Below are 15,663 nucleotides of genomic sequence, written 5' to 3' on the forward strand. Positions count from 1 at the left end.
CTTCGTGGAGGCATGTAATCCTATAAACTTCCCTATTAGAACTGCTTTCATTTTGTCGTATAAATTTGGGGTTGTTTTGTCAGAGTGATAACAAACATTCTTGGCATAAGCAACTATATTAGACATTTTGATAGACACTTCAAAAGTCCATGTTCATGAATTATTTCAGTGACCCTCTACATTTCAAAGTATACAACATGACATCTGAAACCTGGTACAATCACTTGGTTTTTACAGGTAAAAAGTCAGAAAACTCAATAAGAAAATCAATAGCATATTTTATAAGGTCAATAGTATGAAAGATATGTGCAGCAAAAAACCCTGAGGTTTGGAAGAAAAACAAAGAATAATTAGAAATGTATAAGACTATGCAAGCAAAATAGACCATAGTCCACCAAAACTCTGTGGAATGCTTTCTGTCTTTAATAACACTCATTAGGCAAAGACAGTGAGACTCCACTAGTAAGGAGTCTCATATCATTATTACTTAATATTAATTTATTAAACATTGATTTATGTAATGTTATTAATAATTGATAATATCAAATGTCAGTATACTTTAATGCTGTTAATAATATTAAAAAAGAATATTTACCTACATTAATATTAATTACATTAAAATGTTAATATTGTTCTTCTGTCAAACCAGAAGTTCATAAAATAAACAGCATACATCTGACTCGTTGAAGTATTGATTTTATTCTGTACCATACTATCTGTATACTACATAGTATTATTGAAACTGTATTCACCATCTATTTTATTTAAGTAAAGATTACTATCTTACCATACAGATATTAAATTATATTGGAAATATCACCATGTGCACCTACCTGCACAACGTATATTAGTGGTAATTTTCCTGAGGGGAAATAAATTCTGATTGTCCCAAAATAGAATGGAAAAGATGCCAATCTTCTTGACAATAATCAAGTAGCAAAGTTCCAAGCACTTGACTTTTGAACATCACTTTCATGATTTAAATGTCAGGGCCCATGCTAATTTCAGAGATACTGTCTATTCCCAATGCAGTAACAACTTCAATGACCTGAAATAGAAATGCCCTCAATGTGATTCATGAGCCATGATCATTGGACAGTGTAGAGGAACATGGAAGATTTGGAGGGTTCCATCTCTGTAGGGATTATATATACAAAGCACTTTTTGATATTGAGTATAGTAGATGGCTTTTGGTGATTGTAAGACAAGAAGTGAATCCAGGTGATCAAATTGGTGAATATTCTTTATGGAAACTATTTGCCAAATTATTAGAAAAGGCATTAATGGTAGAAATAAAAAAACATTTAATTGCATGCCAACATTCAGATGGGAGAGATGCTGGAATACACCAGGAAGCAAGGATCTGTGTTCATTAAACATGTTTACATATTTACATACTTTGCACAGCACAGCTGAAGCACATAATAACCTGAAACCAAGATGGTATGAATGTTACCACAAAGGAAACAGAAGGAAGAACAAGATAATTTTAAAATATGGAAAAGTTATTCCATGGTATCTCCAATATTTTCTTATTTTCTTTATGAGCTCTACAATGTCCTTCCTTCCATAATGAAATATCTTCCTGGACCACATCAAACAGTTTTCAGAAATTGGGAAAAACTGAAAATGATTGTTTACCATATGATCGAGAGTCACCGGAAAGATTGGAATCCTGATGAGCCGAGAGACTTCATTGATGCTTTCCTTACAGAAATGACAAAGGTGAAGAAGATTCTGCCTGGGTGTTCTTAGAATAAATATGGTGGGTTAGTTAGAAGTTTTCAATGGACCTTACATCATGCTGTCGTTTATTTAAAGGTATAACACTGTAATGATTCACTACTAGATAAGTCCTGTGTCTGTTGGCTATGCAAGCTTCTCCTGAGGATTATGGAAACTCTATCACAAAGATGCTACAAGCTCTCAAAGGGCACTAACATACTTTGGTATATCTTCTTTCTTTATCTTCAGTAGCAAGTATGTAGCATATTTTATCTCTCTTCATCTGCTTCCATCTTTACATCACTTCTCCATGATTCTTATATTCAAGTACTCTACTAATTAGGATAACCCAAGCTAATATTTCTTCTCTCAAGTGAATCACACTTGCAAGGTCAATTTTAGGTTATCAGCAAGATGCAAAGTTTATAACATAAAGATGTGTGAATCTTGCAGATTACTGGTTAACACACTATGAAAATATCAACTAGAAATAGTATTTTAGAAATGAATTAAGCAGTATGTCAGGAATATCATTAGAAGGTAATGGTTTGCTACACTTTGGGATGAGTTCCTAGAAATGCCAGATAATGAATCCCTTTGCCCCTTCTTGCACTTTTCCCTTAGGTGAAGGAATTATACACAAAGTAAAAATAGCAATTAATCTTCAGAACTCTAGTTTTAGATTAGTTAGTCTAAGATTAGTCATGCACTTCATATCAGTCAACATTGAGTTTGATTTGATCCTGGAGATTCATTCCAAAGTTTGGGTGGTGCCTCTGCATTCCTCTATCCCACTATCATCACTCTTCAATCACATAAATGCTAGAAAGCAGTCAATTGCATATATGTGTTACCTGTGCATCATTGTGACACTACTCAGCAAAAACAACTTGAGGGGCTGAAGATTTTGGTTCACAACTTCAGGGGTAGATTTGACTGGTTCTCACACAGAAGGATTGGCAGATCATCTCAGCGTATGGTGTCAATTTCAAGGGATGTAGTGGAATCTGAACACCATCTTGTTCCAGGAAACAAGGAAGAACCCAGCACTTTTACAACTTTGAGTATCTCCCCTGGTGACAGAGGAGTAGATAGCAGGAAATAGTCAAACTCAAGGCTGAACTGAGTCAATTAGAAACAAAAAGAACAATAAGGAATCAGAAAAAAAAAAAAACAGAAGCTGGTAGATGGAGAAAATCAGCAAGGTAGACAAACCCTTAGCCAAACTAACTGAAAAGGCAGAGAGACAGTATCCAAATAAACAAAATTAGAAAAGGGAGACATAACAACAGAAATTGAGGAAAATTAAAAAAAAAAAAAAAAACATTATGTCTCACTTCAAAAGTATCCATTCTACAAATTGGAAAATCTAAATGAAGTGATTTTCTAGACAGATACCACTCCGAAATCAAGACCAAGTAAACTATCAGAACAGTTCTATAATCCTAAAAGCAGTCATTAAAAGTTAATTACACTGGTCCTTTGGGAGCTATCAGAGACTGAGCTACAATGCAAAAACTGTACACTGGCTAGACTGAGAGCCGCAACACATATGTAGCAGTTGTGCAGCTCACCCATTATGTGTGTCCTTCAACAACTGGAACATGGACTATCACTAAAGCTGCTGCCTGTCTGTAGAATCTATTCCCCGACTGGGATGCCTTCTCTGCCCTAAGTCAGGGAGGATGCAGCTAACTCTGTAGAGACCTGATGCTCCAGAGTAGGAGGATACCTAGGGAAGATGCCCTTCTGGTCAGAGGAGAAGGTGAGGGGATGAAAAGTGAACAAGATGTGAAGGGATGACTGGGGAGGGGGGTGTAGTGATTAGGATGAAAATGAAAATTAATTAATTAATTAATTGATTGATTGATAAAAATATAAAATTAACTGGAGAACGTGAACAAATAGAAAAATAAATAAATTATTTAATTAATAAAATAATTAACAAATTGACTTTTTAAAAGTACATAATGCCTTTCTAGTACCCAGACAAAACTACTACAAGTTTCAATGAAGAAAACCTCATCTGCAGCTGTCTAGATCTCTTCATTGCTGGAACTGAGACATCATCCACAACGCTGCGCTGGGCACTGCTCTACATGACACTCAACCCAAAAGTACAAGGTAAGCATATGCTGAATGCACCTGGAAAAGGGAGAATGGTACTTCTGAAAGTTGTTACTTAGATTGGGCCAAAACATAGAACTGCTTTGAGATGAGGCATTGTGGAGAAAGGTCAGGGCCTTCATACATCATGTTAGGATTGTGATGAGTCTAGGGCACAGACTTTATCTTTGAAAAACTTTGAATTCTAGAGCTAAATAGAGGAGTCAGCAGTGTATGTGGTAGGTGCTATCAATGAATGAGAGTGTCTCATAAAAATCCACTCAGCCCATTTTTCCTTTTCGAAACTGTCATCCTGTTTTGGCCTGGATATAATCAAGATGGCTTTGTTTGTTACCTGGCATCAAATTTATGTTACCTCTGTCTCTCCAGACTCAGCTACACATATTTTGCATGGTGCCTCCCTGCATTACATTTTCTCCATTAGCATTGCTCTTAATCTTACTTCTAAGTAGGGTTTGGGCTTTCTATCTACCAAAAATGTACTTTTTCAATTTCTTAAGGTTTAAAAAGAATCTTCTCAGTTACTACTCCTAAATATGTTTTAAATTCTGTTAAGAATTTAATGCTGAGCAAATTACTGTCATTCTCTCCATCAAGAGATGTAGCCATTACAGGGCTGTGCAGATGGATTATGTAGACACAGGGACTTTCATGACTTAAGAAATAGTGGCCCATCCCATTATATTATTTCTTTGACTATAGAAGACATTTTTAGGTGACAGATAGGAATATTTTTAATGTTATAGAACATTCCTTAACATGTGGTAAAAGGTTATGTGTGAAGTATAAGCCACTGTAGCACACTCAAGTCAACTATTTTATCATAGGATGAAAATAAGAGTAGTGATCATAATCTCTCCCATTAGTAAAGATCAAATGGTCATTTCTTGAGCTTCATTCACTTTATAATACAGAGGCTTTCACTGGCCTGGAACTCACCAAGTAGACAAGGCTGTCTTGCAAGTGAGGTAAAGGAATCTTTTCATCTCTGCCTCCCCAGAGCACTGTGAATAGATGCCAACATACCTGGATTTTTACATGAATTCTAAGTATCACACTCATAATCTCATGTTTGCATAGCTCTCTCTTTATTTACTGAGGTTTATTTCATACTTAATTTTTTATTTATTGATCAAAATGCACATGTCATATCTATATATCTGTCACTCTCCATATGTTTGTTACCTACACTTCTGTTTCTATGATTATAATACTATAACCAAAACTAATTTATAAATATGAGACTTTATTTTCACTGATTGAATCTATGCAGAAAGTAAAGCACAGGAAAGCAAAGGCAGAAAGCTGACACATCACATCTCAACTGGAAAACACAAAGTTCAGAGAAAAGTAGATGTAGTTCAAAGATAGAAACCATCAAAACATCTGCATTGAGATTTTTCCTCAATCAAGTCTGTGCTTCCAAAGGTCCCATGGATTCCCAAATACATCACCTCCTTGGACTATTTCAATGGGAAAGCCAATATTTTACATTTCTCATCTAATACACTTCATTTGGGCCTTTGGTCTCTATAGGCTCATAGTATTTTATGTTGCAAATGCGTTTTACCTAATTTTAAAAGTCCCCATAGTTTTTAACAGTTTCTATACTGTTCAAAAGTCCAAATTCTTTTCAGACACTGTAGGCAATCTTTTGAATGTATCCCACTATAAAACAAAATACAGATTTATATGCATACAGTATACACCATGAGAAAATATTACATGCTAATCCCAAAATGGAAGAATACAGATACAGTGAGAAAATCTAATACAAAGCAAAAATGAAATTCAGGGTCTCAATACCTATCTTGTAACTCCATGGATGAAGTTTGAAACTAGTTCCATGGGACTTAGATGGCCCCATCCATTTTGAGTTCCTGCTGGGATCATCAACACTCTCTAGGTCTAGCTACTTATACAGCGATTTTTGAGGTATTTCATGGGTGTGGCATCTCCAATATTTTGTAAGTAAACCCGGTCTTTTATTGCAAATGTTCTTGCAATGGCCTTTCATAGACTTCTAATGGTGATTCTCCTGTTAGATGTTATCTTTGCTCAGTAGCTATCTCAAACTCTAAAGGTAGAATCATCAAGCCTGTCAATCTTGCATCTCCTATACTTCCAAAACATGATGATGACACTGAGAAGTTCAACTGCCATGTTGTAATGACATTTGTCAGTTTGGATGACATTTGCAGAATATTTTATTTTCCAGAAGCAAAAGATTTGGTTTATGGTTCCATAAATGGACTATAAATGTGGGGCTGGCATGTCAGCAGGTATCCAGAGCAAGAAACTAATAAATAATATCTCAGCTACACAGAGGAAACAGAGAGCAAACTGGAAATGGGGCAAGACTATTATCATTAATATCTAACCACAGTGACACACTTCTTTCAGCAAGGCTATACTACCTAAAGTTTCTATAATCACCACAAACAGTGCATGAATATAGATTAAGAGTTTAAATACCCGAGCCTTTGGGAAACAATTTTATTCAAATTTCTACAATATGAATCTTCAATTATGATTTAAAAACATGTTTGCCTGAATATGTATGTTTCAAAAAGATTGAAAGCTACTGGGAATTACATTTGACTTCTCTATCAGAGGCTCCAGAACAGCAGTAGGTTTACATGACATTTTGTGCACCCATGTTCATTTTGGAAGATGCACAGTAGTCAAGAGCGAAGACATAGCAGAGTTTTGACCAATGGTAAATACATAAAGCATGGCATACATGAGTTAGAAAAGCAGTTCAATCACTAGGAAAAGAAGTTTTGATAATCACTCTAACATAGATGAGCTTTCAGGACAAGATGCGAATTTAAATAACCAATTGCAGACTTGCACAAACTGACCTCTTGCACTAAATTTGTTATCTAAACTATTAAACTCCCTAGACATAAAGAGTTGAATGTAGAAGGGAACTTAAATGTATTTCATAGGTATTAGGCTTCAGCTTTAATACAATTTCTTGGCAATTATATCCACAATAAGATGAATTTGCATAATAATTATTGATTTGTGCACTTAATCATAGCTAGGATGATCTCCAGTTGGTTGAACACAAAACTAATAATAATTTTTGAGAATCTAAGCCAAGAGTAGTACAAGTTTGGGTACATTGGCTACAAAGGAAGACCCTACTCTAAGATCAATGAGTGGTTATCATGACAATTTTTGTTATATGCATATCCCCACTTATATTTATAGACTATAGTGCACTGAGATCCATCCATTGTTATCACAGAAGGAAAATCTAAATAAGACATTGTAACCAGCATGTTATTTCAAATTCCTTTAAACTTTTACTAAGTTGAAAGGCAGTAAGGCTCAGCACACTTTATGGTAGCTTCCATTAGGACTTCTTTTTTTCTACAGGAAAGGAACAAAAGAAGGAAAGAGGGAACTATCTTTTCATATCTTTTCACAAAATAAACCACCATGTCTAAGATAATTCTTAGAATAAGTCCTTTCTATCCTGGTAAAAGTTTGCAATATAACATTTAGTCTGATACATCTCCTTAAGTAATCACAGTCTATAGATGCTCAGGGGTTTTGAACTTTGTTTCCTCACTATGAACTCATATCCTTAAGTTGTTACCAGTAGGATAATTAGCTTTGTGAACTGCATTAGTGACTTTGAAAGAGATATCATACAGGTTAGTAAGATGGTTCAGCTTGTAAAAGAGATGGCTGCAATCCTGAACTCCTGAGTTCAACCCCCTACGAACCAGATAGTACAGGAGGAGAACTGACTCCAACAAGTTGTCCTATGAACATCACTTTCAGACTTTGGAACATGTGCAAGTGCACACAAATGAAAAATAGAATTTATTTTAAATATTTATTTTTTTAAACCACAAACCAAAGAATCCCCCTCCTCCTTTGGATACTAGAACTCAAAAAAAAAAAAAAAAAAAAAAAAAAGCTTTGCCATCTAGAGACAAAACATTTATCCTTATCAGATAGGAAATCTCCTAATACCTTGATTGTAGATATCACAAATTCTCAAACTGAATCCTAATTTTTCTAAACACTTTAGTTAAGGGAACTTAGTTGCAGAGATCTGAAAGGGTACTGTTATGAGCTTGGTCAGGCTAATCCTGAATAAGTTGATATCTGTGGTTATGTTGTAAGCACAAGGAAAATCACAGAGGTGACAGTTTGTCAAAAGAACACTGGGCGAAATGTAATCAGACAACATCTTGGACACAACTTCCCTGTCTTCACAAGAAAGCACTATAGTTTGAAGCTGGGTCCCCTGTTTTCTTGCAGAAAGAGTACACTCTGAGATTGATGGAGTGATTGGACAATGGAGGCAGCCAAGAACTGGTGACCGAGACTCCATGCCCTACACCAATGCTGTCATCCATGAAGTGCTGAGGATGGGCAACATCGTCCCCATGAATGTTCCCAGGGAAGTAACAGCTGATAGCACACTGGCTGGATTCCACCTGCCTAAGGTGACATTACATTTGCAGCTTCCCATCTTCAGTCTATTGTCATTATTTGAGGAACCTAGTCATAAAAGTAAAATTTACTTCTGCCCCCAAGAAATCATTTAAAATTGAAGAGAGATTTTATTCCTAGCAGAACATGAGCATTCCTTCTATGTGTCTCAAGGATGTTTATGTGTATCATGGGGAATACAGAAAGGGTGATTCCTTTTTGGAATTTGCTTAGTCAAAGTCAGCTTTGTTTGCTAAAGAACATCCTCTTGTACTCCTATGCTAATGTTCACTCATAAGAGTCAATATTTTTGCCATATCTGAGGTCACAGGTGGTTTTCCAGAGTTTTCTTACCATTCCACAGTTGAGAACATTCTATCACATAAAGAAATCTAGTCCAAAGTGAAACAGTAATTCTTAGAACAGAAATTCAGATAAAACAGATAGTTGCCTAGAAAAACATGTATTGAGAATTCTTTATATCAAAGTTTCATAATCCCCTCTTCATGAGTATTGATCACCTCTTTATTCAGTAAAAATTGTGACTAGGTGAAATAAGTTTGCATAATGTCTCTCTGCTACATTATACAATGTCCTAACCTTGGGATTTGGGAAGAAACTTGTTCGGATTATTTGTCCTGCCCAGGATTTATTATATTAGTCATTAAAAGAGCTCCCTGATAGTTTTATGCATGGATCTTTCTTGCAATCCCTCTGTTCCCAGGCCCTAGCTTATGATCTACTCAGGATTTCTGCAGAGAGCTTCCCTGAGTACATTATACTCATTGTGTCTAAGGCACAATTATTATCCTTTCTGTTCTTTCTCTATACTGTGTACCAAACAAAATCAGACAGTTCTCTGCAGTAGCAAAATAAAATGTCTGGGGTTTTAGTTCAGCATGGTAGAAAAGGGGAAGCACAGCAGATCATTCTCATTCTGCCAGGAAGCAGAAAGAAAATCTGCAGGAGGTTTTCATCCCACTCCATTTATTCTACTCAGTTCTTCAGTATTGGAGAAGGTGCCACATATCAGGAAAGTCTACTGTCATTGTATAATGGCCTTTGCAGATGGTCTCACCGCTACTCTTACTGGTGTTCTATTATAATTTCCTGGACAATTCTAAATTACTCAGAATGTGTTGTTCTTAGGAATGTTTTCAGAGTTCAGAACAAAAGAGTCCATTCTGGAAACACAGATACAACCACTATAACACTTAGAAATAGAAAGCCTCAAATATACTATAAGCTCTAGACATTGACCTTCTAACTAGATACTATGCAAGTGAGTCAAAGAGCCATGGTTTTGATTTTAAATGGACCTGGTTTCAGAAATGGCTGCATCTCTGCCTACTATATGACTGTAAGAAAACTGTTAATTTCTCATAGCATTGATCCTTATATCACTATCATGATATAGAATAATGTACAGTCCTCACAGAAGAGGTCATTCATTCAGAGCTTCCCACTCCATATAACAGTTATTTTTATTGTTTACACACCTAAGATTTTCTGTCTGTAAAACATCCTAAAAAAGTGACCATGTAAGTGGAAGATTATAAATCATGAGAATGGCCAGAGGAAAGCACTCTGGCACTATCTAGAACTAGGTGCTCTGGGATGAAGCCCAGAGCCTGGGAGGGAACAAGAAAGGTTCTAAAGTAAAAGATCCAGGTTCTGACAACATGCAAGAGGATTAGTTTTATATCAGAGACAAAATCTTTAAAGGGGATTGGTATGATTACCAATCTAAGAAAATAAATGCCAGCATATGGCATCTTAAACAGTAGGGAAAACTGGCTTTGGGGAATCAAAGAATGCCTCTTTATATTAATACTGATGTAATTATACTACAGAATGGTTCATTAAAATAATGGGAGATGTACATTTATAGTCATTAAGTTGTATTTATGGCATAAGCATTGTCTGGTGTGAGCTAGATGAGGGTCTAAGTTATCAACGAGGCAGGGGGATATTAGTACTGACATGACTCAATCAAGAGAGATTGAAAGAATGGTTTGGGACTTGGATGGAGTGAATGAAACAGTATGAGGTAAAGGTACACTCTAGAGAATCCAGGCATCATGCCAGGGAGGCTGGTGGACTGAGCTTGCTTACTCTACATGCTTGATGTGTTCCTAACCCTGCTGAGAGATTGGGTACAACTACATACTGAAGGCTATGATGAGAGAGAGAAAGAGATGGTAGACACACGATTTTCTTTTGCAGACCTTCCATAGTCCTCACTATAGGAAGTAGCTATTTTGAAGGTTATTCACCTCCGGTCAAATTATATACCCATTGATGGCCACATGTCTTCTCCCTACCATATCCTGACCTATTCCCACAGACCAGCATTTTGTAATGTCCCTGAAATGTGCTAAGCACACACTGTCCATCAATGATCTGAACAAGGACAGGTTTTTGTGGGAGCTTAGGGTGTGAACAGGAATGGGATATTGGCAAGCATCATCCATTGTGTTTATATCTCTTGGATCTTCGCTTTCTCCTTTAGGGCAAAATGATCCTCACCAATTTGACTGCTCTGCACAGGGATCCCAAAGAATGGGCCACTCCAGATATATTCAATCCAGAGCACTTTTTGGAGAATGGACAGTTTAAGAAGAGAGAATCCTTTCTGCCTTTCTCAATGGGTGAGTGGTAGTGAGAAAGAAACTAGTCAGAATCCCATCTCATCCCTTCCCTTCTCTTCTGCTTAGAGACCTTTACTCTAATTTGGCCATCTACATATAGTTCCACCCTGTGCAGGTCCATAGTGCTGTTTCATGACCAGTGCTCTCTGGATCTAGCACTGCTTCATATGTCTCATATCTCTCAAGCCCTCCTTGGTTCTTTTGGAATTTTCAGCTCACCATGTTTTCTTTTACACAACACTATAAATAGAAACCCAAAATCTTTGCCCCTTATCTAAAAGATGTCTAAATATATGCCATGTTTTCAAAGTTTTTAAATGTTCAATTTATTTTAAGTGCTTATCTCTCAAAGGTACATTTCTCATATTTGTAATGACATGATGAGGAGAAAGGGGAGGGTGGCTACCTACACACTATAATTGGAATATCAGACAATATTGTAACTGTCATTTAAATAAATGAATTGTGATCTGTCCTATACAAAAACTCTTAAACAAGTAAATCATTTGTCTTTTATGATTATAAGAATTCTTTTAAAATCTAATTAGTAAACTTGTGTTCTGTAATGTCATAGTCAGGTAAAAGGATAGAGTGATGACCCACCATCTTATATTTATGGCCACCCAGCTGTGAAAAAAATACTTGTATTCTTCTATTGTTGAACCAGTAACAAGATATACTAGTGTATTATAACTATTTGCTTTTATGCATTGTATATATCTTTATGAATAATCTTGCAGGTCCTTAGTCTCATAAATATGCACTGAACATATATTACATGTCAAACAAACACATGAGAGTACTGGGATAAAACATTTTTCCTGACATCCCCTTGGAGCCTGTGACCTACAGCAGCCTTTCCAGCTGGAATCAGTGTACAGTGACAGAGACGTACAAAGTTTTGGCCAAATATGCTGCAGCTGGAGCTTAGTGTCTAACTAATTTTCTCACACTAAACCTTTTGGTCCCTTACACAGCCTCCTGAATGTGACTAAATTCTGCACAGAAGACACACTGGGGAATTCTGGGCAACCCCATGAGTGCCTATATGAAACTATTTCTCTTCTCTTTGCTTTTCCCTGTGCTTCTGAGGTACCTTTGTTGACCATTCTCAATTTACTTTCATAGAAAAGATGGTAGAATACAGGACATCTCTCCTCTGTTCCTATTCATAAAGAACATAAAAAGATTTGAATAACTTCAAAATGAGCTCAAAACCTCAGCAATTTCATTTATTTTAATTATGCTCAGTTATTGAATCAGATCCTGAAAATCTAGAATATGATTATTTTTGCATTCCACCTACATGATCTATGTGGTTTTTTCCTAGGAATGCAGTGAAAGGTAATTTAGAATATCCCCGTGGCTTTCACAGGAAGTTGATCCTCTAGGCCAAGTGCAGCCTGCATACACACAATATGTCATTTGAATAAATGAATTGTGATCTGTCCTATACAAAAACTCTTAAACAAGTAAACTCTTAAACTCTTAAACTCTTAAACAAGTATGAGAAAAATATTTTCTCATAAAGGATTCATAGATTGTCACTTTAGTTGCCCTTCTAGCTGTAACAGGTATAAAATCAAAATAGCAGCACACAAAGACTCACAGGTGTTTCCTGGGATTCTGTGAAAGGGAAAATGATCGAGTAGCCTTTGTTACTTGGAATTCCCTCACTAAAACCATGTCTGTGATAAACAACTTCTTAGGAGAAAGTTTCATTTGGATCATGATTTCAGAGATTTCAGCCTGTGCTGAATTGGCCAATAGGTCTGTGGCTAGAGTGACACAGAACATTAGAAGTTTTTGGCTGAAAACTAAAGTTACCACATTATTGCCTAAAAGAAAAGAAAGGATGTTACTTGTTTTCTGCTGTCCCATTCGGAACATGACTCAAATGACCTACAATTAAGCATACACCCAACAGTGCCATAGTCGAGATAGTTACTGAATTGGTTACTGTTCTATTAATGAGAGGGGATGCTATGACCAAGGAAATTCTTATAAAAGAAAGCATTTAATTGGTTCCAGATTCATAAGATTAGTCCATGATCATCATGGCAAGAAGTAGACAGCCATTGCACTGAAAGCTTTACATCCTGATCCACAGAGAGGGAGAGAGACAGAAAGAGAAAGAAACAGAGTCAGAGACAGACAGACACACAGAGACAGAGACAAATAATCAGAGACAGAGACACAGAGAGACACACACAGAAGGGGGCTCTGTGTGGCTTTTTAAAGCCTACTTCCAGAAACACACCTCCTCCAAAAAGGCTATACCTTCTAATTCTTAAAATACTTTCACTCCCTGGATACAACTCATTCATATATATGAGCCTATTAATGCCATTCTTTCTCAAACCACTGTAGGAAAATCAAAATTTCCCATTAACAGGCTGACATTTCAGTCACTTGCTCCATACTGAAACACAAGTTTCCACTTGTCCAGCCATGGTCAGGAACAAAGAGACTATTTCTGATTGTTGCCAAATGAAGAAGGATTAGTTTCATGACAAGGACAGGTTCAAGCAGAGCCACAGAGAGTGTATTTGAAAGAACATGTCCTTAACTCTGGATCCTAACTTTGTTTATCATGCTATGTGGACTCTTAAAGGAGAATCTTTGGAGTTTTCTAAGTTGCTAGTCATATTCATGGCAGGTAACAGGACCAGCATGAGAACAGAAAAAAATGAAACATGATAGTAAAAGAAACACATATGTAATGTAAGATATTAGCATCATAATAATACATGTAAAGTATACCTCCTCAGGTCTGCTTTCATGTTATTTTCTCAAAAACTTGTATTAAACACATACATAATGCAACATGCATTTATCAAATGATTCTAGAACATTTAATGTCCTTGAAAACCAATGAAGCTTAATAAACATTAACCCCACAGAGAAGGACACATGCTATCGTTCATTCCTTCTACTATATTGTTGTTGGGAACCCTCTGAGGACAGTGGGAAAGATGTTCAAATATTCTTAATAGTTTTATCTTAGTGTTGGTCTAAGTATCTTATAAATTTCCTTGTTTTTGAAGTTTTTACTTTTTCAGATAAAATGTACTATTATGGAAGAAAGAAAGGACTTGATGACAAAGTAGATACCTCAGTTGTTAAAGGACTTGCCTTGGAAGCACAGAATATAATATAATCTCCAGAACACACATAAAAAATTTGGAGCAAGTTTGCATGTGTTTATAATCCTAGCACTTAAAAGGAGGTTTTCTTGAGATTCAGCAGTCAGGCTAAATTGGCAAGTTCTAAAGAGTCAGGATCATATGTAAAAATGTGGGAGGTACAGCAATGAGGATTAACAACTTTGTCTTCTAGAATCTACATCCATATTTGTACCCAATGAGCACACATATGCAGGAACACATCCATAAGAACAGGAGCTTAAATATGGGTTAGGGTGTAGATGGAGTGGGGCAATACTGTTGGCAAACTTGATGAGGATGTTCACAGAGGAAGAGAACAGTGGAGTGCTAGAGTTGTCCATCATCATCATAGACTTCCCATATGAAACTAGATATTTGAAAGAGGGTCTGATGAGAAGACATGTATAAAAATAGGTACAGGTACAAACAAATGAGTTTATAAAGACACTTCAATGAATACTCAGTGTGGACGTGTGTATGGTGTCAGTGACCCAGAGCAATGGCTCCTATACCTATGAGAATACTTTGTCCCCAGATCTTACCACCTACCTATCATTATTCAATGCAAAGAACAAGGATATCTATGAAAAATGACAATTTCCAGGCCTGTCAAAATTTAAAAAAAAAAAGAAGTCTGTGATGTATTATTATGTCAAAGGTCAAGAAATGGCAATTTGAATCAGGTTGTAATTGCTCAGTCAAAAAGATATTAGACATAAACAACTGGACACAAAGGCAAGGGTTACTTCAGAATTTGCAGTAGGAAGGTGGGGAACCCAGTCCCAAGATGTACCAAATGGAGCTGGGAAAGTAACTTATCTTTTGCTTTTGTCCTTCAGGAAAGAGAGCTTGCCCTGGAGAACAACTGGCCAGAACTGAGCTGTTCATTTTCTTCACTGCTCTTATGCAAAAATTTACCTTTAAGGCCCCAGTTAATGAAAAGCTGAGCCTGAAGTTCAGAATGAGTGTTCCCATTTCCCCAGTCAGCTACTGCATCTGTGCTGTCCCTAGACAATGATTCTGGAGAAAGAAAGAGAAAAGAGAACAGGAAGATATGCTCTGAATCTTCTGGGCCTTGATCAGAAGAAAGGAAAAAGATGTCATAGAATGAAGGTAATTCAGGAACGATTAAAAAAATTTGGCTAAGAAAAATGAGCCTAATTTTTGGAATGCTAGTCCTTTCTTTAATTTGGTGTTTGACAAAACACTTATAAGCTTCATGGCATACCTTTTCATCTAAAATTTCAAGGAGAACTGTGGTTTCTCCTATAAAGAAGATGCATTGCATTTAATTTAAAATTAATTAAAAATAAAAAATTTTAATTAATTAAAAATTGAACACACTGAGTGCATCAGAAATTACATCTCTAGTGGTGTGCTGTCAGTAGCCTCCTTTCATACATTGGTATTTATGTCTGGCCCATTGAAATGTTAGCCTAAAATAATGCAAAGAGAGAATAAGAATTAAAAATGAGCTTCTCATTGCATCTAAAGAAATAGCCATGAAACCTCTCTCATATGATCGAATTGACCCT

At 36.2% G+C, this 15,663-nt stretch overlaps 1 protein-coding gene across 3 annotated transcripts in view; it reads left to right on the plus strand.

The window, feature by feature from the left end:
* LOC110292385 (cytochrome P450 2J4-like) overlaps positions 1 to 15,663 on the plus strand; it is a 37,834-nt gene that overhangs the window by 17,110 nt on the left and 5,061 nt on the right. For 2 of the 3 annotated variants that reach the window (XM_021159670.2, XM_085838424.1), the window contains exons 5-9: positions 1,549 to 1,725; positions 3,708 to 3,849; positions 8,137 to 8,324; positions 10,823 to 10,961; positions 14,968 to 15,146. In XM_021159670.2, the coding sequence (XP_021015329.1) occupies positions 1,549 to 1,725; positions 3,708 to 3,849; positions 8,137 to 8,324; positions 10,823 to 10,961; positions 14,968 to 15,146 (825 nt within the window). Of the gene's footprint in view, positions 1 to 1,548; positions 1,726 to 3,707; positions 3,850 to 8,136; positions 8,325 to 10,822; positions 10,962 to 14,967; positions 15,147 to 15,663 lie in introns of those variants that run through there. The other variant, XM_085838425.1, reaches the window with a different exon arrangement.

This window comes from Mus caroli, unplaced genomic scaffold (assembly GCF_978045245.1).
Source record: "Mus caroli unplaced genomic scaffold, Mus_caroli_1 scaffold_6, whole genome shotgun sequence".
Classification (NCBI taxonomy): Eukaryota; Metazoa; Chordata; class Mammalia; order Rodentia; family Muridae; genus Mus; species Mus caroli.